Here is a 27,861-nt window from a genome sequence, read left to right on the forward strand (position 1 = left end):
AATCAGCGGGAGCTCATCCCCGCTTCCAGGAAGTAAACGTTGAAACTCGAGGCTGTAGAGGTTCTGCTATTGACCCCGCGGCATAGGTCAAAAATCATCATGTCCCTGACGGTCCTGACGTCTGCGTACAGGTACGAGCCTCACCTGGGAGGTGCAGCCGGCTTGTTTTTCCTCTGGCACATTTAAATGACCGTCTCTGCTCATAAACGAGCTATGGACGGCACAAGTAGATACACTAAAGTGACCCAGCAGGTTTGTTCACCAATATAAGGCTGTCAGCTGATTTCCTGCACTCACCTGCTGGGACTGGTTGTGTGTTTGTAGCCGGGGTATCTGCTACCCCGCGGTGTAAGTTGAACCAGTTAATTCAGATCTGCTTATTAACCGTCATCAATGCTCCGTGTGTTTGCTGTTTCCTCCAGACTGAGGTCCCTCTGCAGGCTGCAGCGAATCCAGGCTCACATGGTGAGAAGTTGTAGCAGCAGCATGGTCCACTGCCGCCTCTGATTATTTCACTCACATCAGACATGCGCAGGAACACAGAATCTGCTTCCCTGCTGAGTTTACTACATCTTTCTTCTGGTTCATGTTGGAAACACTGGGGGTTACTGGAGTAATAAATCATAAATAAATTAGTGAGGGAACTGGATCAATAAGTAATGGCATTGGTATCAATAAAACCTTATCAGTTTTAATCATTAGTCATACCTATCAGTAACCTTCATACATTGACTCTTCCCTCTATTGAAGTGATGATGGCCTTTAGCTTGGCTCGTTTAAAGGGGGGAACCGTAAGTTTGCAGGATAAGCTGGAGGGAAGGTGCAAGAGAAAAATTTGTTTTGATGTCATTGAGTTTAAAAAAACTTAAACTAGTAATGAGCAACAACACAACACAAACAAGTATCTGCTGGCAAAAACGAGGAGAACCAACTGCTGAAGAGTGTACAGGTTTCAGCCTTCAAAGTAAAAAATAGGGCCAGCAAATGCAAAAGGTGATCACTTTAAATCCCAGCCATCCCCAAATCACATCCAAGCTGAGTTTAAGGTAACGGCAGCAAGTTGAGCTGCACCATGGGTTCACAGCTGTACTGAACTTCTCTAAAATCAGAGCCAAGTACTGCTGTCAGTCTGGGGTCCATAACCTGTTAAGAGGCTGTGCAGCAGAATCTGCAGGGTCGAACCAACTGCGCCGTCCTGATTTGTTTAAATGATTGAGGAGTCCGATCAGAGTAGAGCCACTACTCCTCCACACTATAAGGATTTGAAGAGTGTTGGGCATCAGGGAGCCTCCTGGATCCTGATCCCCAACATTTGGTTGTACTGCTTCCTCATTACCTGGATCAGTGGATGTTGAAATGTGTTTGTCTTTCAGTGTTTTTGAGATATTTCTATAGAGGTTTCCTGTCTCTGCTCTACAGATGTCGAGCCATGCAGAACCGGAGGTTCTCCTGGAGAAGGTGGGCAGAACCGGTGTGATCACCATGAACAGACCCAAAGTCCTGAATGCCCTCAACCTTACCATGATCCGGCAAATCTACCCCCAGCTCAAGGTATGTAGTATCAAAATCTGGTATGTGACGAATTAAAAGAAAAATCTTGACCTTTCCTTGTCCACGCACCACCAGGTCCTGAGCGATCAAAGAGGGGCTCAGTGAGCTGATTTTTGTTGAGATGTTTGAAATTTCCTGTCACCTAAACTCCCAAAACAGAACAGTTACTCCGTTAATACTTACTCTTCTTCCGTAGATGCTAAAGTACCGCAACCACTTCTTTATATCTACAGCATGAACAACTCACAGGGATGAAAAGGAAAAAAGGATGACATGAGGCTATCAGCGGGCTGTGGGATGTCATTATTTCCTTATTATGGAGCAAATATCTCCATGATGTCAGTCTCAAACTGAGAATGTGGGAGCTGGGCAGTTTGGGGACAGTCTGAAAAGCAAAGCTGAGATGGTTTGGACATGTGCAGAGGAGGGATAGTAGATATATTGGACAAATAATGTTTAATAAAGAGCTGAAAGAAAGGAAGAAAAGTGGAAGACTTCAAAGGATATTCATGGATGTAGTGAAGGAGGTGGTCATGTGGGACAGAGGAGGATGGTAGGGAGGCAGATAACACACTGCAGCAACCCCTAAGGGAAGTAACAAAAGAAGAAGTAGTGTTCATCCGTCCGGTAGCATTCCAGAAACTTGGATGAACAAGTACTGAAGAAGCACACTGAGCACAGGTTTTTTTCTTTTCCTTTCATTTTTTACCGATGTGTAGTTCGACATTGTGAAAGATCTGTCAGGTTCACCTGTCCTGAAGATGTTTGGTTGTATTTTTGTACAAAGACCCCTTTTCACACTCTTTAAACCACAGATGTAGCTGCTCATGCAGTCTCTATAACTTAATAACGATAACTTTAAGGCAGGTTTTTGAATAAAGGAAGATTTCCTGTAAACAAAAACTGTGTTTTGCCTTGTTTGGGAATCTAGAAATGGGAAAGCGACAATGAGACGGACATCGTGATCATTAAAGGAGCAGGTGACAAAGCTTTTTGTGCAGGTGGAGACATTAGAGGTAAGCAAGCTGCCTTCAAGGTTCAGGTATCAGTTTCAGATGAGTTTTTATGTTGACCTGTGTGACCGATTACTGTTTTTATCTTATTTTTTTCCCCCTCTCAGCTGTAACAGAGGCCGGGAAGGTCGGAGACTCTCTTGCCCAGGACTTCTTTCGTGAGGAATATATTCTGAACAATGCTATTGGTATGTATTTAATTTAATTTAATTTAATTTAATTTTATGTATGTATCTATTTATTTATTTTGTTTAATAAAAATGTTACCTGTCTGTTTTCATTCACTTATCCAAACACTCTGGCAGCTTCACATTGTTCTTATACATTTTATTTCTTCTTTCAAGGATCGTACCGGAAGCCGTATATCGCCCTTATTGATGGCATAACAATGGGAGGGGTGAGTTTGAGTTTTTATCCTGTATTATAAAGTTCAGGATGGATACTGTTTGCCATTACTGGCATGAATTGTAGGCATGAAAAACGTTTTTGTTTTGTTTTTTTTCTCATGAAATGTTATGTGAAAGTCTGCCAGTAGGTGTCAGTGGAGATTTATCTGCTCCTGTTACCTGCTGCCAGTGGCAAGGTGGTCTCTGATTGGATGAAATGTAAAGTGACAAATCATTGTTGCTGCCACTAGTCTTTCCCTCCAGGTGTCAGATTTGGGTGGAATATGAACTGGTACTTTTAGTGTAGTGTCATACATGCAGAGCTGCACACATGCACGGTTCAACTCACCTGGTTACAGGAGATGCTGTGAGGCTTGAATCTCTGATGTGACCTTGATGGTGATGTCACTCCTGAGGTGTCACCGAGGTCACTCACAGCAGCCAGTATCCCATTGGCTCATTAGTCATCACGACCTTGTCTGTGTGCATATGTGTGGGCGTGCTTTGCTACTGTTGTAAGGACCAGTTTAGGTCTGAAACGACTGGTGAAAGGGCATTAAGGCTGCTCTTCACATATTTAGGGGGAAGTTTGATAATTAGGACTTAGTTTTTTCATTAAAGGAGGCCTGTTATTAATTACAGTATATTGATGGAGATACCAGGTAGCGAGAGTTCATATTCATGCACCTGTGTTTGCATTTTGAAAGTGTAGTGGTTAACACATTCACCTTACAAGCAGACGATCCAGGTTGGAGGCTGGGAAGTCTTACATCATACACAGGCAAGACTTAAAATAAACCTTTCAAAACCTTTCAAACTGGTTCTAGCATCCACCAACAGAACAGAAAATAAGGAAAATAACACAACAGACCCACTCTGAGGTGAGGTTAGGGTTAGGGAATGCATTATGTCAGTGATCCCAGTTACATTGGGAGTGAAAACAGATTACAGTCATGGATAACGGGAGACATAGCAAGCAGAGAAAATGTGCTGGTGTTTGTCTTGCCGGTCTTTCCAGAATTTATTCAACAAACACTCTTTCAGTCAGATTCATCAGACGCTAAACAGCGTTTAATTTTGGATCGAGAACTTTATTGTTGTAATTAACATAAAACCTCATTAGCATGAAAAGAAAAACTGCTAAAGGAGAATTAACAACAAGAATCAAATCACTGGAAAAGCAACGTCGAATAAAACTGTGGGAGCGGAAGACATCTTAGTTTTGTCTGTAACTACAGATGCAAAGTTTCAGTGGACCTTGAGATGGGACTGACTTGCCCAAACTCCTCCTTTTAGCTCTGCTTTGGTCAAAACCATCTGGAAAACATTTGGTTTTGACTTCAACAAGTAGATTCTCAGCCTTTCTGCAGGTTTTTCTACTAAACCCCTTTTTATTTTCTTTTTCTGTGGTGTCCCACAGGGCTCAGACCTGGGTCCCCTCTTATTCATTTTATATCTGCTGTCTTTGGGACAGGAAATTTAATATTAGCACTTATTTGCTGCTGATATCCAGTTTTTCACCTGAGAAATGTTATTAAATGAAGATTTATAGTTTCTGTTGAAGAGCTCAGTAAATCTGCCCTAAATCACCTCAGTAGCTCCAACAGACGGTCTCCTGATTTGCTCATGTCCCTTCACTGGCTCACTAGATTACTTGGTGCCAGTTTAAAATCCTCAGCTTCACATACAGAGCATTGAACAGTCTTTGTCTGAATGTTTTTTTTTTTCTTTTACCCACTTTCTAAATGTATCATTATCTCAGATTATTTTCTTTAAAGCACTTTTATAAACTACATAAATAAATATTGATTGTCTGAGGTTTTTAAGGGTTTTCCCCATCATAATGTCATGTGGAAAACAGGTTCCTGTATGTGTTGTGGCTAACTGTGGATGTTTCTGAAAGTGGTCAGTAAACGTCCTGAAAGTGGCCCCTGAGTTTCCAAGCATTATTATCCTGAGGTTATAACACCTTGCTTCCACTTTTATGGAGTACATTTTACAGGAAGATGAATCCCCAGAGCTGTGAACCAGAAATCATCTTGTTTCTTGGCTTGCTCTGTGTTTAGACAGCCACGATGATGATGATGTTTTCCAAGACTGACAGAAGCTGTAATTTGTGTGTCAGAACAACAGCATGAAGTAAAATGCTGGATGGATCTCATGCGTGCTGCATTGTGTGGTTTTTTGAAGTCAGCTCTGGTCATCAGCCCATCAAAAACTGTGATGTTTGTTGAATCGTGTGATTTCCACACAGAGAAATCACTTCTGTGTGATGAGTTATGTCTCTGGAACTAAAGCGATTTGAATTCGACCTCTTCAATGTGTCACGTCAGCACTGAGGCGACACTAATGTCAGAGCAAACCATCCTGAGGGTGGTTGCTGTTTAATGCGCATAACTGGATGGAAAGGGGCAGCTCTATATAAGGACAAGTCCAAGAGGCCCCTGATCGCAGATCTGCTCCAAGCTCAGGGCAGAACCCCCACAAAGAACATATTTTCTTATTACATTAGCGATAACAAACCACCAGGGAGTAAAAGGCAGGTCAGATAGCAGTCAGAGACAAACTGTTTGATTATCCCATCACATCTCACGCACATCAGTCAACGCTCACCTTGTTTAAAGTCCACTGAATTAAGCTCTGTGAATGCTCCTTATTAATCCACCGTGCTTTGTTTGAGCAGACACTGCGTCCCTGTCCTTCTGTGCTTGCACTTTAGATTTCAAACATTTACATAGTGAGAACACTCTGTATTTAAGATGGCTCGTAAAGGGAAATGCTGCCCGTTTGATAGATATTTGCCCAGAGCTGCATGACTCTGATCTCTGTCTCCTTGGAGTAAAGAGTTCCTGTTTACATTTTTCCTGATAGCCTCATGAAAGGAGTGCCTACAAGGTTTTTAATCTCTGTTTTAAGGTTTTCGTTTTCCATCCAGAGCCTGTGTAGTTGTTTTAAAGGGAAATTCTGTGAGTGAGAGCGATGTGGAGAGTAACTCAACTGTTGTGTCCAAACAGACATCTGTCACTTGGTGTGTAAGTGACAGACTTTCCACTCTCACTCACAGTCTCACCTACTGATTTCTGATTATGCAAAGCCAAATTTGTGTGACAACTACGTCATAATAACCCAGATATCCTAAAGAGGGCTTCAGGAATGCCTCCACAATCTTCAGCACTCTAAGCTTCACCAGCCAAGTTGTAAATTTTTAAGTTGTAAACACGCTCGTCTGCTGACAAATTGGCGTTGTTTACAGGAGGATCTGGAGACATGTTCTTATAAGGCTCTATACCAGCGCTTCGCAGTATTCCACTACTTTTATGGTGAAACTCGAGTAATGTGATTAAACGGCCTCTTGTTCCACAGGCTGCTTTCAGCCATCCTTCTTTTTCTCATTTGTCTTTCTCTTTCTTCGTAAAAGAAGTAAGCTTTCCCACAGTTATTTTCAGGTTATGTTATTTCTGCCCTTTGGCTGAATTTGATACCGTGATTTACTCGTATTAAAACCCGTTTTTTTTTTGTTTGTTTTTTTATCCCCATGATAGAACAGAGAAAAACCCGACTCATAGTGGTCAAAACATTTATATTTCTTTTAATTCAATCATCTTACGGAAGAGAGAGACCCCTGCACAGCCCAAACGCCAGTTGCAGGATCTCTAACATTACAAGCTCAACATGTGTCTTATATGGTGTTATTTTGTTACCTCAGACGTCACACACGTCACACGTGACACACACAGTTTCATTACAAACAAACTCCTTCTACTCAGTTCCTCTTTTCTGTGTCTGATTTATTAATATGCCTGTGCACTAAAACTTCCTGTGCAGCTTGGAATAACTTCCCCTTTCTGAGGTCTTTTGCCAGGGCAACCTGTCTGAACTTAGTTTCACTCTGTCTGTTGCTCATACTCTACAAAAAACATGCAGTTTCCTGTCAGCCTGTGACCTAGTCTCAAAGCTGGCCCTCTTTTATACATAAAACAATATAATCAGCAAATAAGCATTAAAATATATATTTAAATCTCAACACTCGGTACATCAATTGTACAGTTCAAGGTCACGTCGCTTTACATGACTCATCTGGTTACTAAAAATAGATGCAGATGAGAGGAGCACTCGCTCGTTTGTTGAAATGTAAATTCTATGTATTTTTGTAATTACATTTGTAACAAACATCAACATGGAAACAGTGAAACCAAAGAGCTTCACACAGATTAAGCAAACAAACACAAACCCCAAAGAAAGGAGGCCTGGAGGAGATGAATGGAGAGGTATGAAAAGAATAGGAGGTGGGTCTTTCAGTACGTAAGCCCTCTCCACCTTTTGAGCCCAAAGTTTAAAAGTGTTGTCTTTAGGACCCATAGATACATGCGATGGACAACTCAAGATAAAAGTGAGCAACTGTTGTTGCCATCCAAAAACACATTTATGGCTTTTAAAAACCAGACTGTTTCCACAAAGTAGTCATTCCCATAACATGTAATAAAAGGTGCCAGTTAAAGAGCATAGTTTACACTTGAAGGTTCATATAGCTTCCACAGCTGTAGATGGAAGTAAAAGTTAAACTGCACAGAGTTCTTACGAACACATCACCATGAGAATAGATGCTACAACTGCAAACCGTAACCACTCTTGTTTGGGGCAATCGTGGCTCAAGAGTTGGGAGTTCGCCTTGTAATCGGAAGGTTGCCGGTTCGAGCCCCGGCTTGGACAGTCTCGGTCGTTGTGTCCTTGGGCAAGACACTTCACCCGTTGCCTACTGGTGGTGGTCAGAGGGCCCGGTGGCGCCAGTGTCCGGCAGCCTCGCCTCTGTCAGTGCGCCCCAGGGTGGCTGTGGCTACAATGTAGCTTGCCATCACCAGTGTGTGAATGGGTGGATGACTGGATATGTAAAGCGCTTTGGGGTCCTTAGGGACTAGTAAGGCGCTATATAAATACAGGCCATTTACCATTTACCATTTTACATCCGGTATAACTAGGATCAGGGAAGGGCAGGGGATACTGGATAAAAGAGACGCTTTGAAACGGAGCCAGAGATTAATAATTACCCACGATTAAATGAAGGATTGTGTATAAACATAGAGAGTTTGGATAAACATCACCACTTTAATGTCTGTGATGCGGAGGAACAGAAACAAGCACTGGAAGTTTAGCTGTATCACATCGATCAAACCATTGTAGGTCCTGAGCAAGTTTGGATCTCACAGGGTTTGCATGTCGGTGTCTCTGATAAAATGCTTGGAAGAAGGTGCAAAATTTCAGCTTACCTGTATATACTTTGAAGACCTGAAAGTTTGAAAATATTCATAGTATGACAGTGAAATTTTGCATGCATAGAAAAAAAATCAGCTTGACGGGGTCTGGTGGGAACTTTTTAAAATTCAGTATATTTATAATGAATGACCCACTTCTGAGTGGGGCAAAGCCTCACCTCTGGAAAAATTCTCATGTAAATCCATCCTTAACTTTTTTTTTTTTTGAGAAATGTCATCATGAAATAAATGCAAAGGCCTGTGTCCCCAATGGTGTTTTTTTTTTAAGGTTTTTGGGTTCTGGGTCTTCCAGAGGAGCAACTTCTCTTGGCAGAGGCCTGTTTAGTCTCCAGTGATCAGATATTTTTATTCCCCTGTGGTCGTTTATCTCTCTGCTGTGAGGCGGATCCAGCAGCGCTGCTGTCCAGCTCTGAACTCTTTTGCTGATCGCTGAGATCAAGATAAAGACAGTTTGTCAGCTGTAATCAATCAGCTGCTGTTGTTTTGGCTGTGATTGATCCCTCAGCAGGTAACAACCTTTACTTTGCACTAAACGACAGCATGATTGATCTTTAGTAGTGCTGACTCATAGAGTGCATATACAGTAAGACGATAGCAAGGTGCCAAAAAAAAAACAAAAAAAAAAACGAATAGAAATCAGTGGGACAATTCTGAAATGTTAAGATGCTGCTGGATGGTGCCGTCAATTGAAAGAGGAAATATCAGCCAGTCATGTTGCTACATTGATTCACAAGGGAATAGTAGGACTGTAACTTGTGCAGGGAAAAAGCTGAAAACCCTTATTTTTCTGTATGTACATGGCTTTAATTTAGTTTATTTCTGTACCACATTTAAAAGAACCTCAGCTGACCAAAATGCTGCACAGGCTGTACAAAATACATACATACATTATACACAAGAGTCATTAAGCAGACTATGAATATACCCAAAAATCCACAATAAAAACCACAAACCTGTAAAAGGTCTCTTAAGTAGGGTGGCGCCAAACCAGCGAGACTCTTTAAAAACATGAACATGTGAAGATGTGACCAATGGCATTTCATTCCTGTCTAAAGACGAGCTGCTGGATTTTGTACAGGCTGCAGTAATAACAGATCCATGCCGACATTCAAAGAATTACATCATATAATTGTCAGGTAAAAAAGGTGTGAAGTTTTGCTTATAGGAAGACTTTGGTGTTGCTACGCTGGTTTCTCTACACCACCAAATTGTTTTTGTACCAATTTGGACGAGAGGTTGGAGTGCCATGTGAATTATGTGAGATTAAATTTATATCTGTTATTCAAACATGATCCTTTATATATAGAATCTTCAGACACTGAAAAAAAGGTTGGCCCTTATTAAACTGTATTGTGACACCAGTTCTGTGGTTTAATTAATAATTACTGGTGGTTAGTTAACAACGAATGTTGGTCTGCGTTACATCGACTCCCTGACACATCACAGGATGTTGGCATCGGTTAAATGTCACACAGATTTAAACTATTTTTATTGATGAAATGCCACGAGTGTAATCATAAAGCCCACATTCATAAAGTCAGGATTGTGGGTTGTATTAATACACTGGTGTAGTGAGAGCAGAAGAACTGTGTACACAGAGTCTGCTACACATTCAAACCCAAACTCATTAAACCAGATCCCTGAATTTATCAATGGGGGTCTTTTAATTTGGGGAGTCCACTGCTAAAGGTTTCCATCATGATAATGGAGCGAGTGGGTCCTCAAGTTAAATAATCCTGATTTTTGAGGGTTTGTGTATCGCTTCCTGTTTTTATATCTTTTTTTTATTGTTGCTGTCCACATAAATTACAGTTTTGAATGTTGTGGATCGACACATTCTCACACGTGTCATTTTTGGCGTTGGCACTTTGACAGAGCTACTGTGGAAGTACTGGCCGCCAAGAGGTGACGATCCTGACAAAGTCCGCATTAAGACGTTGGAGTGATGGCAGTCGCATTATGCCGTAATCTTTTTAACTTTGGATGTCAGAGCTGGGAGTGATGTCACACCCAACTTGAACATGTTCCAGTAAAGCTTTCTCCGTGCCAAGCTAGAGCCATTCAACAATTCATCAACAAAGTCAGCGTTGGTTTGGCTTCTCCAACTTTTTGAGTAGAATGTCAGATTTTAAGAAGTGATCCAGTTGTAAATTCGGACTGAGACCTCGGGATTTCTGATATCAGAACACTGGACAGCAGACTGGACTCTGTTGTGTTTTGCACTTGATGTTGCTTTTTTAATTGATGAGTTGATGATCAAGCTCAGGTTATAAAACTACCTGGTTAGAGTTGAGAAAAGATTGTAGTTCGGGGTAAAATCCACCCCTGTAAGAGCCATTTACTCCTTCCTTTGTCTAATTACACACATGTCAAATTCACAAAGTGAGTGAGAGGTGAGAACGTTGAAGCCTGAACGTTACAACAGCAAACGCCATAACCCACCACCAACAGACACTCGGCATTGGGATGAACTGAGATACACCAGCAGCTTTTACACAACAAACATTTTTATGTGTTGGGTTTTTTTGGATTGAACAATGTTCTCTTTGAACGTCTAACACTGTTATTGCAGATATATATTTGACCTTCAAAATAAAAGCTTCCAATTGACAGGTACTTCAGTTATAATGAACAATCAGGTAGTGTAATTTTCCTGCCTATCTGCAGGGCCATATGCATTCAGGTATGCAAGGGGATGTTGTTTCCAAGGCAACCTTATAATATAACACACACACACCTTACTGTGCTGGAAATGTCCTCTGGCCAACACTGCTCATTAGCCTTCACCTCTCTCCCTGCTGGGAGCTGCATGAGTTACACACACACACACACACACACACACACACACACACACACACACACACACACACACACACACACACACACACACACACTCTTTCTTGACAGGTTAACCTGGTTTACTTTTTTCAGCCAATTTTCATCTGAGTCTCCAGCTTTCTGTAGAGGTGACGGTCATTAATGACACTGATCCCTCCTTTTTCTTTTTCTTTTTTTTCTTTTTTTAAATTTTACTCTATTCTATCATATGACTTTTATTTTATTTCTCTAATTATTTTAAAACGTGTTCTCTTATACCTGTAGGGCGTGGGTCTCTCAGTTCACGGACGGTTTCGAGTGGCCACTGAGAAGACGCTGTTTGCGATGCCAGAGACTGCCATTGGTAAGCCTGCGATCTGCCTGATTGAGGGAGTGCTCAGTGGCAAGGGTTGGCCCACATCAGTGGGAGTGTATATCTAGAATATTAATTATGTAGGAGCAGTGATTTCAAGCTGGACCCAGTTCACATACAAGGTCTGTCTGCATTTGAAGCTGGGGAGCCAAACACGAGCAGAAGAGTGATTTGCATTCAGTGCAGTTTGCTGATGACCTCATTCCTAAATAAGTGTTGAAAATGAACTGCTAAAATGGGCAGGGTGGAAAAAGTAAGTCCAGCGTTTAAGCCTTTAATCTTCAGCAATGGTACAAATCACAAAAAGACCTTTTCAGACAGTTTGGAAAACAGAAGCTCAGTAATCTAAAAATAGGAATATTTAGTCTTTAGAACTTTTTAAGGCGGTAGATAAGATGATGATGATGTCACCAATTGTTTTTGGGCTGCAGTTTATCTGCTGCCATTTTGTCTTTTTGGAGCCAAAAGTAATTCAACATGGACAAGAGGGTGAAGTGCTGAGCTAACAGCAGAATAAACAAGCGGGGCATATTCGCTGTCACCATCTTGAGCGGTGTGGGTCTGACTGAGAAACTGAGGCCACTGCATGCTCATTGGCCAGCGACTTGTGATTGACAGGTTGTTAGCCAATGAAAATACTCTGGGTAATCGTCCCTTCTGACCATAATTTGCAAAATTAACTTCAAACTTTGTTCACCAACACAGAAATGTTCAAGAGGTCCTGTTCAGGGATTAGAACAGATTAAAAGAAGCCTAACAGACAGCAATCAGGTGTGCCACCTGTCAAGCAAAGGAAGCATGAATTATAATTATTTAAAAGGAATCACCCTTGTACATGTTGTTCTACCAGGCGGTAACATGTTGTTTTATGCTCCCTTTAAACGTGGGGGTCTATGAGGAGTGGGTCACTTTTGTAGAGAGCCTCAAGTGGGCATTAGAGGAACTGCAGCGTTTGGTGGCGCTTCTTTTTCTAAGCCAACTAAAAAACTTTAAAATTATTCATAGGAGACTGAAGCGGCAGTGTCATAGTGTATTTTAAATTGGTAGTAGTTCAGGAACCCTTAAATGGGTTGCTGTGGTTGCTTAGTTGGACTTGCTAAATGCAGTAGTGGTAAGTGTGTGGACTCGCTGGACCAGCACATCACTTTCTGTGTGTAAAAAAAGATTGATATAGAAGAGTCGAGCCCACTGAGAGGTGATCCAGCGGTGCAGCTGTCGTCAGTAACAGCTGCTTTTCCCATATATGATTCATCTTTTCCTGGAAGACATACATGTCAGTGATAGAAAAGCAGGCTGTATGTTGTTCTACTCCTGTTGCTGCCTTCTGACACAGAAACTTGTTTTTTTTTTATCTGAGCCTCCAGGGAGATAGGGAAACAAACACACTGCATCACCCAGAAGGGAAGAGACAAATCCAGGACTTCAAACAGTCACAGAGCAGGAAAGGCCAATGCTCTGCAGGTGGATGTCAGGAGTTTACTAAACTTCTTGACTAAACTTTCTAAAAATATGTTTTAAGAAATGCTACATTAAATTTAGCCACTCTAGCAAAACTGAGAAAACTTGTGTCCTCCTTCTATACATCCATGAACTTTCTCTGTGGTCTTCTTCTTCTCTTCCTGCCTGGCAGCTCCATATTATCCACTATCCTTCCTCTGCACATGTCCAAACCATCTCAGCCCAACCTGAGCTGTCCCTCTGATGTGCTCATTTCTAATCCAGTTCATCCTAGTAACATGTCCTGCACCAGCCTCGCTGGCATAATTCTCCTTTTTGACTCCAGTAGGTGTCAAACAAAATTATCATATTTTATCCAGCATGAACTGAAACTAGTGAAACTTTCAGTTTTCTCATCGACTTGTATACAACCAGAGGCCTTTTCGCCTTCTGCTGGCCATTAGAAAGAGTGAAGGTTTAACATATTCCTACATCCATCTTTTTACAGTCCATCCATCCATCCATCCATCTTCATCCGCTTTATCCGAGGCCGGGTCGCGGGGGCAGCAGCCTAAGCAAAGAGGCCCAGACCTACAGTCTTTGGAAGCAAACATAAAAATCACATCCTTTGAATCCTTCGGCAAAAATCATCTGTCAGTGTGTTAGTTGCTGAAGAGTTGTAGAAGGTCAAATTCTTTAATTATTTCATGCATGTTTAAAGATAATAGATTACAGTGTCCTGATATGGAGTCAGAAAATGATCTGATCCAACTAAAAAGTGCTACATTAACCTGTTAGATCTTTTAAAGCATCATAACTGAACCATGTAGGACATCTTTGTCTGTTGCAGTGTGAGGCAGGTCCTCCAGTGAAAAAGGCCACTGAGACACTAAACTTGTAGGTTCCTCTCTCGCTAATTGTCTCTAGTGGACAGATGGTCATCTGCTGAGGTGCTGAGGAGATTAGTAACAAATCTGTGACAACAAATGCAGTCGACATTGTACCGTGAACTAGCATGTTGTCAATGAAATCCACTGGGATTACCACAGCTCTGTTGCTGTGAATGCGTATAAGCTGTTTCCAGAGTGATATGACTGTAAAGGTATTTGTTACAGTGGGTTTGTGTTGCTGTGATCGAACAGTTAATGTCGTCAGTGTCTTCATAAAGGTTCTCAGGGTGTTTTGTAACGTTCTGTGCAGGTTTTATTACGTTGGTCCTGGAGTCAGTGGATTAGGAGAGGGCTTTGCAGCGTGGGCACTGCTCATTTTTTCCGAGTCTGTTCAGGTTCTGATAAATTGATTGTGTGCACTCGCTCCCTCATACGTGCAAACTTCCAAGGACGCTCGAGCCATTCTTCATTTGACACCCACACATACAAACAGAAGCATGTCAGACTTATTATTCTGAAGTACTCTGGGCTCTGACTTTATAATAAATCTTCTGCTGATGTGTAGCGCTGTGGAGTCGGTCTGGTGTCTGGAGAGAGGTGGAGGGTGAAGATTATGTTGTCAGCGGACAGGAAATGAGCGTAGCAGCAAGAAAAAGTAGGAGATTCCCGCCGATGTGCTCTGATATTTGTCTGGGGTTTTGTCAGAGGCTAGGCTAAAGTAAGGAGTGGGAGGAAATGGGCCAGTATTTCAATCGTCCATGCTCAGGATTGGCCATAATGGGGCAAAGATGTTCTACACTGGATGTGATCTGTTTTAAAGTGTCAGTTCTTCATTTGGCGTGCTCTCTTGCACATGAATTGGCACACAGAATAATTTGATTTTAACCTCACCGTTAAGTTTCTTGAGTCTCCTGCTAGCTTTGAATCTCTCCCATCACTTTGGCGAGGACAAGCAGAAAATCTCGCCTAATCCCCTTCCCAGCTGCCATGGTCATAACATTGTCACGATTGTTTTTACTAAAAGCTCTCGACTTGCAGGTCACCGCATGGCCGTTATCAGCACGTCCCCTGGGTAATCAGGAACTTCACACCGCGTGATTTTCCATCAGGGATGAGCTTTTTCTGCCTTTTTCACTGGAATGCAGCTACCTTATAGACCCCACAAGCTTATTTTAGACCTGATCCTGGGGAGGAATCCTCTCAAGAGCTTCTCGTCTGTGCTGGTTTACTTTAACCAGAGTCGCACTGTGGACTGAATCTTGCTTTTTCCACTGTGGTATTCCAGAGTTAGACGACAGGGTTTCAAACGCTGCAGGAGCTTTAAACTTAGTGCCAGTAAACTCTGAAAATGTTTGAGATGTAGTTCTCATATTAGGGGCACATTTACTGATGTAGAATTAAAGGCTTTGCTGTAACAACAGGATGTGTCCACTTATTAAAATTTTGGAGTCTGGATATGATTGTTAGATGGATAAAATGGTCTGTTGCAGTCTAATTGAATTAATCTCATTAACCTTTAAGTCATCACGACATCCTCCATCTGTGTGAAGGGGAAAAAAATGGTTAGACATGAGGAACAGAGCCGAACTATGAAAAAGTGAGTTCTTTTTGTTACCCCCAAAATTATGATAAACAAGTCATAGCAAAGATAAACAAGCAATAACGAGGCAATAACTGCGTGTTGTCTCAGTCCCAGCAGATCATTGGCAAAAAGGAGAGAAGATGTGTTTCTGTTGTTTTTAAAATGTACTTATCGTATTTTCACGTAACATGACATGTAATCAAAAGCGGGTGAACACGAGGCTCCATATGAACCTGTAAATGCACTGGTTCACAAACATTGAAGCATCACATGGGCGTGATTTAGCTGTAGCTGTCAGTGCCTGAGATTACTTAATTATTCCCCCAGGAAAACTTGTCTTTGTATTAATAGCATCTCTAGCAGTACTTACATCATATCTTTATATCTACACACACAAGCACGCCGTAACCCCTGTTACCCCCCGTGAGGCGGGATTAACAGATTTACCTCGGCCCTGCCAGCCTTCTGAACAACAGCCATAATCTGCCACATTTATAATATTACATTTTCAGCCATAAATCAGGTCAGCTTATCTAATCCCCCCCTCTCGCCACACTACAGAACCCGCAGTAAGCACTGGACTGTCGCGTCCTGTCAGAAATATTGAAATCAAATGGAAACATTATTGAAAGGACAGAACGAACGGATTAAATCTGCAGATTGTGATGATGATCATTAATTCTCCTAAGCTGCATATTTGGCCTTTTGTAGTGTGCCAGTGGCCTTTTGCTGGAATACCACCATGTGTAAATTGTCTTAGAGTGAGGGGGGATGATATTTTAGGACAAAACCATTGATTATTCTCAGGGAAAAGTCATTATAATAAAAACCCTTGCTTGGCTTGTGTAAGTCACTGATTAATAGGCATGCTGCTTTCATGAAAAACCTGTGCAAACTGTTATTAACTCTGCTTTTCATTTTATTTTGAAAGGGCTTTTCCCTGATGTGGGAGGTGGCTATTTTCTGCCGAGGCTCCAGGGGAAGTTGGGATTGTTTCTTGCCTTGACGGGCTTCCGACTTAAAGGACGGGATGTGCAGAGAGCCGGGGTTGCCACTCACTTTGTGGAGTCTAAGAAGGTACCGTGTGAGCTTTCAGTTCAGGTGTTGGAAGTGCGGGGGTGAGGTCAGAGCTGCACTGGAAAGCCAGATGCTGATTCACTGGAGGCCTCACTCTTGTTTACGGTGCCAGCATTCACCGGCCGGCGCAGAGGCCAGTTGTGTTTTTCTTGCTGTTGGCATGAGGTCAGAGCGGTGGGCGGCAGGTTGTTTATGACTCTAACCTTGGTTTGGGCAGAAACAAACACATCTCACCTCAGTGGAAGTTTACCAACAAGACAAAGGGTTAGATAAGACAGGAGAGAGGACTCGGAGGTAATGAGCTGATGCAAGAAGAGCCAAAATACACAAATTCTGAATCTGAGTAAATAAAACAAAAGGAATCTGCACAGAGTGTTAGCAATGAGCTGACATGAACAAGGAGAAAGAAACAAGATTATCGGTGGGGTCTGATAGTCAAATTTCATTAAGAGGGTAGCTTACCGATTGAAGTGTTAGATTGATTTTTCCATTTTACTTTCAGGTACTGTTTTAGCATCTGTTTTTATTTATAGTTTAGACTTTATTGCATTGATGACTTCCAGATTAAGTATAATCTGAGGTATTTGAGGTCGGCCTGATGAAGGCCTCAGTGTAAGTTCATCAGTGTAGTGAAGGAGGACATTCAGAAGGTTGATGGGACAGAGGAGGATGCTTGGGATAGGATGAGATGGAAGCAGATGACCTGCTGTGAAGCAAAGGGAGCAGCTGAAAGAAGAAACTGAGAGACTGCAGGAAGAGGCGGTGAAGATGAGGGCAGGGCAGGCAATTGCAAAGAAGGAAAAATGGAGAAAGTAAAGACAAAGCAATACACGCAAAAAAATGTCAAAGTCAAACAGGAAGCGATCAAGGACGACTGAGATGGAGAAACTATAAACAGAGTTAACATAACCTAAATTTTTCATTAGTCGGGAATAACAATCCTCACATTCTGTTTATTTATTAGACGATAAAACTATGTTTAGTGAATGTGCTGACACGTCAGACTTCTACACATCATAAACGACAGATCAGCTGCAGACTGACTTTTTCCGTTTGCATTAAACAGATCCCAGACCTGCAGAAGGAGCTCGTGGACTTGAAGTCTCCCTCTGCTGAAGATGTCTCCAGAGTGCTAGACTCCTACCAGAGCCAGGTTAGAAGCCAAGAAGCCAGTCATTTACACAAACATGTGGCTTAGACTCTAGCTGTATATTTTCATTACTGCATCTCACTCTTTGTTTCTGCTCTTTGTCCACAGAGCAGTCTGGATGCTGAGAAGCCTTTCATCTTGAAAAAGCACCTCTCTGATATAGACAGGTGGGCCATGACTTTCTTCCTGAAACTAGGTTCAGGAGGTGAGCTGGAGTCTGTTTTTGTTGGTGACAGATAAAGAAAATCTACAGAAACACTGTATTTAGTCAGAAATGTATTCCTGAAATCGGCTTTCAGGGCTCCATATGTACTCTTATATGCACTCTTTCAGTGCTGGTTTTAATCTCTTTGTGCTCTGTTTTTAAAGACTATCAGCCTTTTATTTATTTTCAGTCTCTTGTCCTTTTAAATCCTGTCAGGCTCTTCAGCGCCAGCAGTGTGGAGGGCATTGTGAAGAACCTGAAGACCGACGGCTCAGAGTTCGCTAAGAAACAAACTGAGGTGCGTTGCTCCTCTGCGGCTCAGTTCAAGTAGAGTGCGGTTCAGCTGCTTCTGTTCCAACAGTCAGCTGTCTTTAAAACACGAACTCTTACAGAGGCTGATGGTGAACACCACCCTCCGATAAACCCACAGACAGAGCTGGAATGAAGCCGGGGTGTTATTTGGCTCCGCTGTGCATTTTGGTAATTAGTAGTTACCTGAGAATGAGTACTTAATGAGGTTAATCACCGTGCCCTGCTGGCTGGAGCTAAAGACACTTTAGTGGGGTTTCAGGGTGAATTATCATGGCTTCATTCACTAAAATTCCCTCAAACAGCCTAAAAAGCGATGTCCCACTTCACTCGAGATTAAACGAGTCACATGACCCTCCCTCCCTCACCTACCACACTTCTTAAATCTGTTCACCAGGAAAGTCATGAGCTTGATCTTCTCACCTTCAGCAAGACCAAAGCAAACAAACAAAAAAAAGTTTTTATTAATGAATCTTTATTTACATGTTGAAATAATTGTGATGTGATTTTTGTTTCTGGATGTAAGGATGTTCTCTGAATGCTGTCGTGTGAGAAGGAAGTAGAGTCTGGACATGGGCACGAGGAAAGAGCTTGGGTTTTTTTTGGCATTTCGATGATGAGCTGATGATCTTTTTAAAAGTTTCCTTCTCTCTTTCGGCTGTCACTGACTAAATCCTGGCATTATTGAGAGGTTTATATGTGTATAAGTAACAGCTGGGGCTGTTAGAATCCACAGAAGGAACGATTTGTCTTAGATTGTGACTGTTCTGATATTATGAAGCCAAATCTGAGTAAAACAAACAAACTGTTTCTCTTCCTCTAGACTCTGTCCAAAATGTCTCCCACGTCCCTGAAGATCACCCTCAAGCAGCTGCAGGCGGGCGCAGCTCTGAGCCTGCAGGACGTGCTGGTGATGGAGTATCGACTGAGCCAGGCCTGCATGGTAAAAACCATCACAGTGAAGTCTGAAACCCAAGGTGGTTTCACATTTCAGCTCTGATGATGTGTTTCAGGGAGTGATAAGGCATTGTTTGTGTTGTGTTGCAGAGGGGCTGTGATTTCTATGAAGGCGTTCGAGCCGGTAAGTCACTGCAGTACAGGGGACACAAAAGCAGAAGAGGATGGGTATGAAACTTAGTCTTGTAACTTATTTTTACATAGATTTACCAAACATAATAAACACTGTAGGATCAGTAAACTAAAGTAAAATGAAAATGATAAAGAGATTAAAACGTTACCTGATTTAAACCGTGCCGATCTCCTCTTTGAGGTCGTCTCCTGGTGCATCTCCTCCAGCTCAGCTGAAGGCGCTTAGCTCATGCACATATGCACAAAGGCAAATTATGAGCTTCAGGGGGAGATCTGAAAAATCAGGCTTGCTGGAAGAGGTCCTGAGGTACACACGAAGACAACCTTGAAGGGGAGATCAGCCTTTTTAAAATAAGCTTTGGTTTTTTGGTTCAGATTTAAAGTATATACTGGGACTAGCAAGGATTCTGAGCAGTGATTATTATAATCACGGATCACGCTGCAGAAGTATATGCTCGCCTCTAAAGGTTGTGGGTTAGTTATTGTTCCTCTTAGCATCACTAAACTCGATGTTCTGTGTTTTTAGTGCTAGTTGACAAAGACCAGAATCCCAAGTGGAACCCATCAACACTGGAGGAGGTGTCCAACCAGATGGTGGAGCAGTGTTTTTCCTCCTTGGGTGAGAAGGACCTGACTTTGTGAAGTTGGTCAGCAGCTGCCTCCCAACTTCAAACAACACACCGCTAAGCCTTCTCTAACCGGCCACTTCCTGTCCCCCCCCATCCTTTTATGGAGGAGCGTGCCGCTGTGGATGGAAGCGTGTCAGCCCTTGTTCATAAACCGTGTTATTGCTGTAGAATAAGTAGTAGTTCTGGTGATTCTTTACAGAAAAATCACGACTATGTCTCCACAGCTGAGTCATGCTCACAGGCAGAAGAGGGAGCAGGCAGTTTGGTGCACTGTTGCTCTGCAGTGGAGTCTTTCTGCATAGTTTGTACAGTTGTAATGTTACAGTGCTGCATGTTAAAGGATCAGAACAGCAGTGCTACATTAGCACAAGGACACAGGAGGGGATAATGATCTCACCACTGAGTGCTTCACTACATTTCCTGTGGATGTTTGTTGATGTGACACGGAGCAGTATCATCTGTAGTCCTGCAGCGCGGTCACAGCTTCTGATACAGATCATATATCGTCTCAGCTTCCTGTTTCCTGTTCCCTTTTTTTTTTTCCTCCAATGTTTAATCTCATACAGGCCGCATCATTTAAAACCCCTCAACGCTGGATAACATCGATCATCTTGTTACAGTGCGGTGCTGGGAAACCTTTGATGTTGCTCTGACAAGGTGCAGCTTCCTAAACGTTTTCGCATTGATCAAATTTGTTGGAAAAAGCTCAGTCCACAGAGACCCTAAACAAAGACTGTATATTAAAGATGGGCATACCCACATGACATCATGCACTGGTTTGCACAGTCCTCTTTTTGAAACCTTAATACTGCGCTTTTCTATCAAGTTTACTGCCATTTATAAAGACTTAAAACTAGTGATTTAACCCATGTCTTGTTAAGGAAAATCTTTTGATTTTGTAAATCAATCGTGCAGTTGATTTTTGGGTTTTTTTCCTCATGAACATCTATCTTTAAAAAAAGAAGAAGACATGTTTGTCACCATAGGAGTCGCCCCCTAGTGGGCATTAAAAAAGGTTAAAATGTCAAGGTGCTTCGGCTTAAGTTTTTAACTTCGGAAGCTAAGCCCATCTTCATATACAGTCTATGGCCCCACCTGGCAACCCACTGGACCCAATGGGCCATTCTAACACTGGTCACAGAAGTTGAATCCTCTGATAAGTCAGAGCTGATATGAGTACAGTCCTTCTGGAATCAAGTCTCGCCACTTGTAGGTGAGATATGAGCATTTATTTTGAAGCATTATTTCAATTTTTTTAATGTTAATGGTTACCAAGACTCATCAGTCAAGTCTGATTAACATCTTAAAGCAAAAACCTTTTCCCCCCACTATTAATTACACATTTACTAATATTTTCACTGCTCTGGAATATCCCTAAATTCTCTGGTACTGGAAAAATGGTTTTAATGTTGTGGCAGATCAGTGTAAGTGCTACCTGTAGTTGTTTTTAGGTATAACAGGGAATTAATAAAATGTTCTAACACAAATCCAAACAATACTTCGAAGACAAACCTATAAATTACTGCTGATATTGAATGTATCTGCATAATTTAGCAAAGCAAATCTGGTTTTAGTCGTCTGAAATGCACGTTTTGTTTTTTCTAATAATTTTCCCGATGTTTGTTCAGAGGAAATCAAATCACTTCCCTCATCATTAGGTCTCTGCAGCTGCATTATTTATGAAACAACCAGAGTCGGATTCAGTGCTGGAACAGAGGGCAATAAAAGAGCTGGTCACATGAAATTCTATGTGTTTTTTACTGGGTGTGTTTAAAGGAACTGATTGTTGAGGATGGTATTTTTTATGACCTAAAATGTTCTTGTGTAACTTTACAAAGTGCCTTAGTTATCAGCATGAGAGCACTAAGCTGCTGCTCAGATATAAACTCTCCAAAGTAAACACGTTTATTTTACGTCAAGTGCTCTGTTCTGTTTGCAGCACTGCCAGGAAATCCTGCTTCGGTAGCACAGGCTGGCACCTGGGAATGATAATGCTTTCCGACTGAATTGTCCCCATCGAGCTGCATAGACTCAAACAATTTTTAAATCAGGCTTCAGATTATTGTTTAAATCCCAGACTGCAGCGTGGGACACCTCATGTCTGTTTTAATCTTCTCTACCTGCCTCACATTCGCACAGTCTGAGCCCATAAATCCTGCCTAAGAAATGAGTATCAAGGCTTTGACTCATTCATCAGTGCAGTCTGCAGCTCATCAAGCAGACAGGACGACCTCCAGTGCTGAGTGTTCGCTCTGGACGGGCAGATGAACTGTGATTTACATCTATTTACATCTTGCTCTTCAGACAAAAGCAGGCCGGAATTCATTTCTGAACATTTGTCCCTCGGCCTGCTGATGGGCGTTTTTGTTTGGCAGGAATTTTAAAGTCATCGTGAACCACAAATATCTCAAAATTGCGTCTCCTCTTATTAAACAGCCACAGAAACACTTCAATGACAGAAGGCATGAGTCTGATTTATTGGCATCAGTTTTACACACACTGTACAGTTTGCAAATCAAAGTCTTAGTGATGCACAAAGTCACTCATTTCAGGTTATTTCATGACAGCTTATTCATGATGCATGTGGTTTTAGTCATCGTTCCCCGGGCTGCTCGTGTTTCGCTAGACTTCTCTACCTATTTTTTATTCTGTGGGTCCCTCAGACTGCTGTAGAAAGCTGGTACATTAGAGAGATTGCACCAATGAGATCATACTGACCTCAGATTTACATGTCCAATGCTGAGCATTAACTAATCAGCTTGGCTGGTGTCAAGTCAGTGGCACATTTTTAAATCACGTTCAAATACTAATTTTAAACAAAACTTGAGAGACGGTGGACAAATTCAGGAATAATGAGAGAAAGATGGGGAAAAAAAGATTTTAAGTAAAGGAGGCGCAACATTATATTTTCATTTTCAGAAACTTGCAGAGCTGTTGGGTCTAGCATCTCATCTGTTTTGTAACAAATCAATGGAGTTCCTTTGTGTTGGGGACTGTGGAGTCCAGCAGGAGTCAAATACAAGAAAAAATTACATTTTAAAGCCACAAAATGCGATTATGTGCACCAATTTTGTATATTTTTGTGTGCACCATCAACACATCATAGCGCTTTTTCTACCTAGAAGCCAGGCTGCAAAGCACAGGGGACCCCTGACTTTTCATAGCATGTATTGTGTGCATACTTGGTTATATTTATTATGTAGCAGGAAATACTTTAAAAAAAAAATCTTTATTTAAACAGGAAATTAAACATTATAGACAAATGCCCAAGAGGCAGAATTTATTTGTCTTTGAATGATTTTTGATGGTGGGAAAAACCAGAACTCGCAGATAAGATCCACAGAGAAGAGCCTGTAATTGTTTTCTGTTGATTGGAGGAATCCCTCTCTGTGCACCAAGAGCTTCTGGTTTACAAATCCGGTACTGATTGATCATCACTTATGTAGCAGGTTTATCAGAGAAACCCATGTCTTGTATTTTTTTCTGCTAAATTCAGTATAAATATGATAACAATGAGGGCATCCAGGTGTTTCTGGCTATGTCGATGCTGATTTAAAGGTAATTGGCAGTATTAGCTACCGCTGGACCCGGTGTGTTCAGCTATAAGTTCCCTCTTCTTGGGTGTCTCCTTCTTTTACTTTAAGACTGCTTACCCTATTGAAAAATACATTTACTTCATTACATTTACATAAGTTCCTTATGTTTTTAAGAAAAAAACATATCATCTTGCTTATTCATCTCTCAAAATGGGAAAAAAGTCCCATCTATGGCCATTAAAGTGCTCCATACTGAACTAGTTGTTAATTAAAGATTAATATTTGTAATATTTGAACACTGAACAGCAGAAGGAGCTTCTTTAAACACAAAAAATTGCATCAAGAAAATGATAACGCTTCGCTCCAGCATTGATTTGAACTCAACGACAGGGCACTACAGCCCTTCAGACTCTGCATCTCAGAGAATCTGTCCTTAGTGTGAGTAAAGCCTGTCTGTGGGAACACCTGCTGGTGTCAGATAGCGTAAAATGAGTGACCTTTAAAACCATGAATCACTTTTCCCCAAAAGGAAGCGTCACCTGGAAAACACAGATGTTTGGATGAAGACGGATATTCACGCTGGGTCTGAGATTTTCTTTTCTCAATTCTGTGAAAGGTGCAACTCGACGCTTTTCTTTTGTATGACCTGCAGACCCCACATTTATAAATGTGTAAACACGGGAAATGCAGTCAAACCTGACATCAATATTTCTGGCAGTATCTTTAAGAAACAGAATTGGAGGCAGAAATGAAAACTATGACTCAGCCTCCAGCATGAGAACTTTAAAGAAAATGTGCATCTTGACTTGCATTAACAGCTCAAACTCTGGCTATCAGGCCCTCCTCGTGTTTGTGTGTGTGTGTGTGTTTTTCTAAGCCAGCCTTTCATTCACAGAAAGCAGTTTTTTAGGAAAAGAGTCAGATTAGCCTTTTCTCGTGTTTATCAGAAGCAAAACATCCGATTAGCACGACCTCTAATCTCCAGTTTGCTCATAACATGTTTGGAGGGAGATTAATCTGCCCACGCAGGAACATTATGATTAATGTGTTTGATTTTTGGAGTGTTTGGGTTACATAGCGCACCAATATGGTGCCACTCATCATCACTGAACTCACAGAAACAATTCAACCTGTGAACTGTGGCTCAGAACTTTGTTTTTAAAGAGGCTGCTGCTCTTCTGTAAAGCTGGCACAGTTTGAAGCACCGAATAGCATCAGATAGCCCTCCCAGTGCAGTGTGGGTGTATTTGCTGCTTTTATTGGTCAGTTTTATGTCAGCACAGACTGGAGACGTGGAGAGAAGGCAAGCGGTGACCATACCCTGCCACTTACTTTTATGGCTTTATTAGCAGTTGGCTCCTGCTATTGTGGTTCATCCTTGCAGTTATTTTATTACTTCAATACTCAAAGCTGTTGTCTCTGCAAACAGCTGTGTGGCAGTTTAAGCGACAGCTCGCAGTAATGACTTCAGTTGAGGGTAAATTCTACCTGTCTGATGCCACTTTGACGCACAACAAACTGACCTGTCAGCATCCACCAAGCTGCCAGTGACCCATTTACAGTTTAGGGGTTGGTTCACATCCACTCCTTTGTATGTAATGTGTTTATCCAAATGGAATGGCTCATAACAATGGGTATGAAACTTAATTTGAAAAGTAAAAACCTCTAATTTCTGAAAATGTATTTGTTTGAAATTATCTTGGGACCTGTCGGATATTAAAGGGACATTTCACCCATAAATGTACATATGGGTGAGACCCCTCTGGCCTGTGATGCTATTCATCTGTTTTAGTGTGAGCTGTCAGCAGCAACATTTATTTCCTGAAATCATGATTCAGTCCTCAAAAGAAAAAATTATTAAGAAAAACAACCTGTGACAATTGACTGTATATAAAAGATGGACGAGGCTTACAGCTGTGAAAAATAAAGGTTATGTGGAAGTGAATTACAGAACTGGTTGTTTAAAGGTCCAAAGAAAAAAAAGGTCAATTCATTTTATTTTTGCACCACCAAATCACAACAACAGTCGCTTCGAGCTGCTTTATATTGTAAGATAAAGACTAAAACATTACAAATAAAAGCCAACAATTAAACAACCCACACTTAGCGAGCACTTGGTGACAGTGGGAAGGACAAACTCCCTTTTTAAAAGGAACCGGCAGTTGATGTCTTTCTGGGTTCAGTCTCTAGTTTCAGGTCTTATTGAACACAGCTTGATATTCAGTTTGTACATTACAGTACCCATTAGAGTCTAACAGGAGACAGCTCATTGGCTAATGATGTATCAATCACAAAAGGTTTTTTTTTTTTTATATTTTTGAGTAACAAAGTCATGATTTCTGGAAACAGACATTAGATGGGAGGGTTTAAAAAAGCATTTCTATATATTCCTCTATATGTAAGAAAAAGCAGACAGAATTGACCAAATTTGGCATCTCACACAAAAACAAACAATGATAGACACCACTATGGCCAGAGGAGTTCAGGAGTGAGCCTTTAAAGCTGGCTCATTGTCATTAAGGACTTGGGCGGTTTAAACCTTATTCCAGATGCACTGGCGCTCTTGTTAGAGATAAAAGGTTAAATGTCATGGCTTTGTGCTTTTTCTTCTTTAGGGCAGGTAGCAATATTTCTCAGGTATACACTGACACGATGTGGACAACCCCCCCAAAAAACAATCGAACAAAAAAAGAAACTAGGCCCTAAAACATTTCCCCCAAACTGCTGCTAGTTTTTTTATTCACTCCTCTTTCTGTTGATGAGCCAAATGTTTCTTGAAAGTGTGTCAATCCTCCTCGTGCCCTGGTTTCTTTGCGCTGGCCGCCTATACGATCCAAGTCCTGTCAAAGTTCCCAAACTGCACGACTTGTGTGCAGAGAATATCCTGGAGGGCAGGAAGCGCATCATTTGTACCCTGGATTTCCTGGACTCGTTTTGAGGACATGTTTGGAAGGAGGGCTGCAGCCAAGCCTGTCTAATTGCAGAGCTGGAGGATAATGCTCCTCGTGGATCTCCAGGGAGGCCATTAGGAGCCCACAGAGCCTTTTGTCAGACCGGAAGGAGTCACACAGCTGGGTGTGTTTCTGACCTGCTGATACCAGTTTTCAAGTGAGAGCCTTCACCAAATGAAGGGATCTATAAATAAGATCCTCCGTAAGAGGAGAGAATCTTGGCCCCAGGACAACATTAGTGGACGGGGTAGACTTTCACTGGCAAGGAGGAACATTGTGATTCCGGGCATATCTGATAGGATTTCTTATGAGGGCAGCCACGAAGAGCCAGCACCTACTGCGAGGCAGAGAGGGGACAAATAAGGACCGAGGAAGATGATATCTAGCTGAAGACGGTGTGCGTCAGTGAGGCTCCAGCTAAGAAACCAATAATCACAGAAACATAGATCAGAGCACTCTGGTCACTTTGAAGGAGGTTTTTTAGTCTCAGTCCATGTAAATCAAATCCAAAAGTAGCTCAATTACTAACGCCTCATTCATACTCCTCCTCACAAGTAGGTGGAGTGACTCTGAATGATGGTCAGAGCAACTCGTCCCAGCCTCACCTTTCCACTGCGACACACCTCCCCCCGTCATGGCACGTCACATTCAATGTAGGGGATGTCGCTGTAGCGGCGGTCTACCTCCACCCACTGCTGCACGGCCCGGGCCACGATCTCCTCTGATAGCTTCTGGGCGTACTCCAGCAGCACCGGGTTGACCTGAGGGGAGCTCTCTGGTGAACCCATCTCTGAATGAACTAAGTAGGCTTTCTCACCCCTTGTCCCTTTGCTCTTTCCCTCCACCTTCTCCGTGGAGTTTGCATTCTGGGCCACCGAGTCGCTCCTCTTGGATTTGACGCACCCCATACTCTGGAGGATGTAGCATTGATTCAGTTTAGGGTGGGGGGTGTAGGATGGCAGTGAGGAGCCAGAGTTTTTGGTTAGATTTCCAACACCAACATTTCTTTTTTACCTCTGGAGGGGAGCTGTGTTCCTGCTGCAGTCACTGTCATCCACTCCCACTCGTAGCCATGTCTCTGAGCACAACAGGTGCGATGGTCGGGGTGGTGTTACACAGCTGCGGGTGGGGTTTTAGTGGGTTGACCGGCTAGGAGGCCCATCCCTGTGTGGGTCTGACAGTCCGGCAGCTTTCTTGACCAGATCTCACACCTTCCTTGGCTGCAGATAGAGAAGAGACAGAGACAGGATTGTTTAAAGTGATTTATTTTCCACTAGAGTAAAAACAGTCTAAAAATACCAGATGGTGGGGAGCGAGGGGAGGATTGTGGACGAATTTCACAGTGGCTGTGACCCTGGGCTCCAGGGGCTGGTTCGAGGTCAGGGCCTTGAAGTTGGCTCACCTCTGCAGGGTCACTTTTAACCACGCTCCACTCTTCTGCACATCTACTGTGTTACTCATCCACCCTCCTCCTCCTCTTCCTCCTCTACTAACTCGTGTTTTATGACTCAATCCCCCTCGCCCTATTTTGTATAGCATGACACAGGCACGTCTGTCTCTGGCCTGAGTGCCCTGATGCTGTTTTGTTGTAAGCCC

General features: G+C 42.2%; 2 protein-coding genes across 6 annotated transcripts in view; one reads left to right on the top strand and one right to left on the bottom strand.

The window, feature by feature from the left end:
* On the top strand, positions 1–21,522 carry hibch (3-hydroxyisobutyryl-CoA hydrolase). Of its 3 annotated transcripts, none has more exons than XM_026144428.2 (14): positions 1–131; positions 423–465; positions 1,420–1,551; positions 2,483–2,567; positions 2,672–2,752; positions 2,909–2,961; positions 11,323–11,401; positions 16,251–16,396; positions 17,463–17,549; positions 17,655–17,713; positions 17,968–18,049; positions 18,884–19,003; positions 19,108–19,141; positions 19,676–21,522. In XM_026144428.2, exons 1-14 carry the CDS (start codon positions 100–102, stop codon positions 19,789–19,791), a joined length of 1,149 nt encoding a protein of 382 aa, XP_026000213.2. In that variant the 5' UTR covers positions 1–99; the 3' UTR covers positions 19,792–21,522. The 3 variants fall into 3 exon arrangements, with proteins under 3 accessions (XP_026000213.2, XP_026000215.2, XP_026000214.2); XM_026144430.2 differs by having other exon boundaries at positions 122–252; positions 423–582; XM_026144429.2 differs by having other exon boundaries at positions 122–252.
* akap19 (A-kinase anchoring protein 19) overlaps positions 18,512–27,861 on the bottom strand; it is a 10,188-nt gene continuing 838 nt past the window's right edge. Inside the window, exons 2-3 of one of the 3 annotated variants that reach the window (XM_080290501.1) lie at positions 26,871–27,485; positions 18,512–19,473 (exon numbers count right to left, since the gene is read on the bottom strand). In XM_080290501.1, the coding sequence (XP_080146627.1) occupies positions 26,898–27,173 (276 nt within the window). In that variant the 5' untranslated portion in view covers positions 27,174–27,485 and the 3' untranslated portion in view covers positions 18,512–19,473; positions 26,871–26,897. Of the gene's footprint in view, positions 19,474–22,231; positions 27,486–27,861 lie in introns of those variants that run through there. The other 2 variants (XM_080290500.1, XM_026144433.2) reach the window with 2 other exon arrangements.

This window comes from Astatotilapia calliptera, chromosome 16, assembly GCF_964374335.1.
Source record: "Astatotilapia calliptera chromosome 16, fAstCal68.1, whole genome shotgun sequence".
NCBI lineage: Eukaryota > Metazoa > Chordata > Actinopteri > Cichliformes > Cichlidae > Astatotilapia > Astatotilapia calliptera.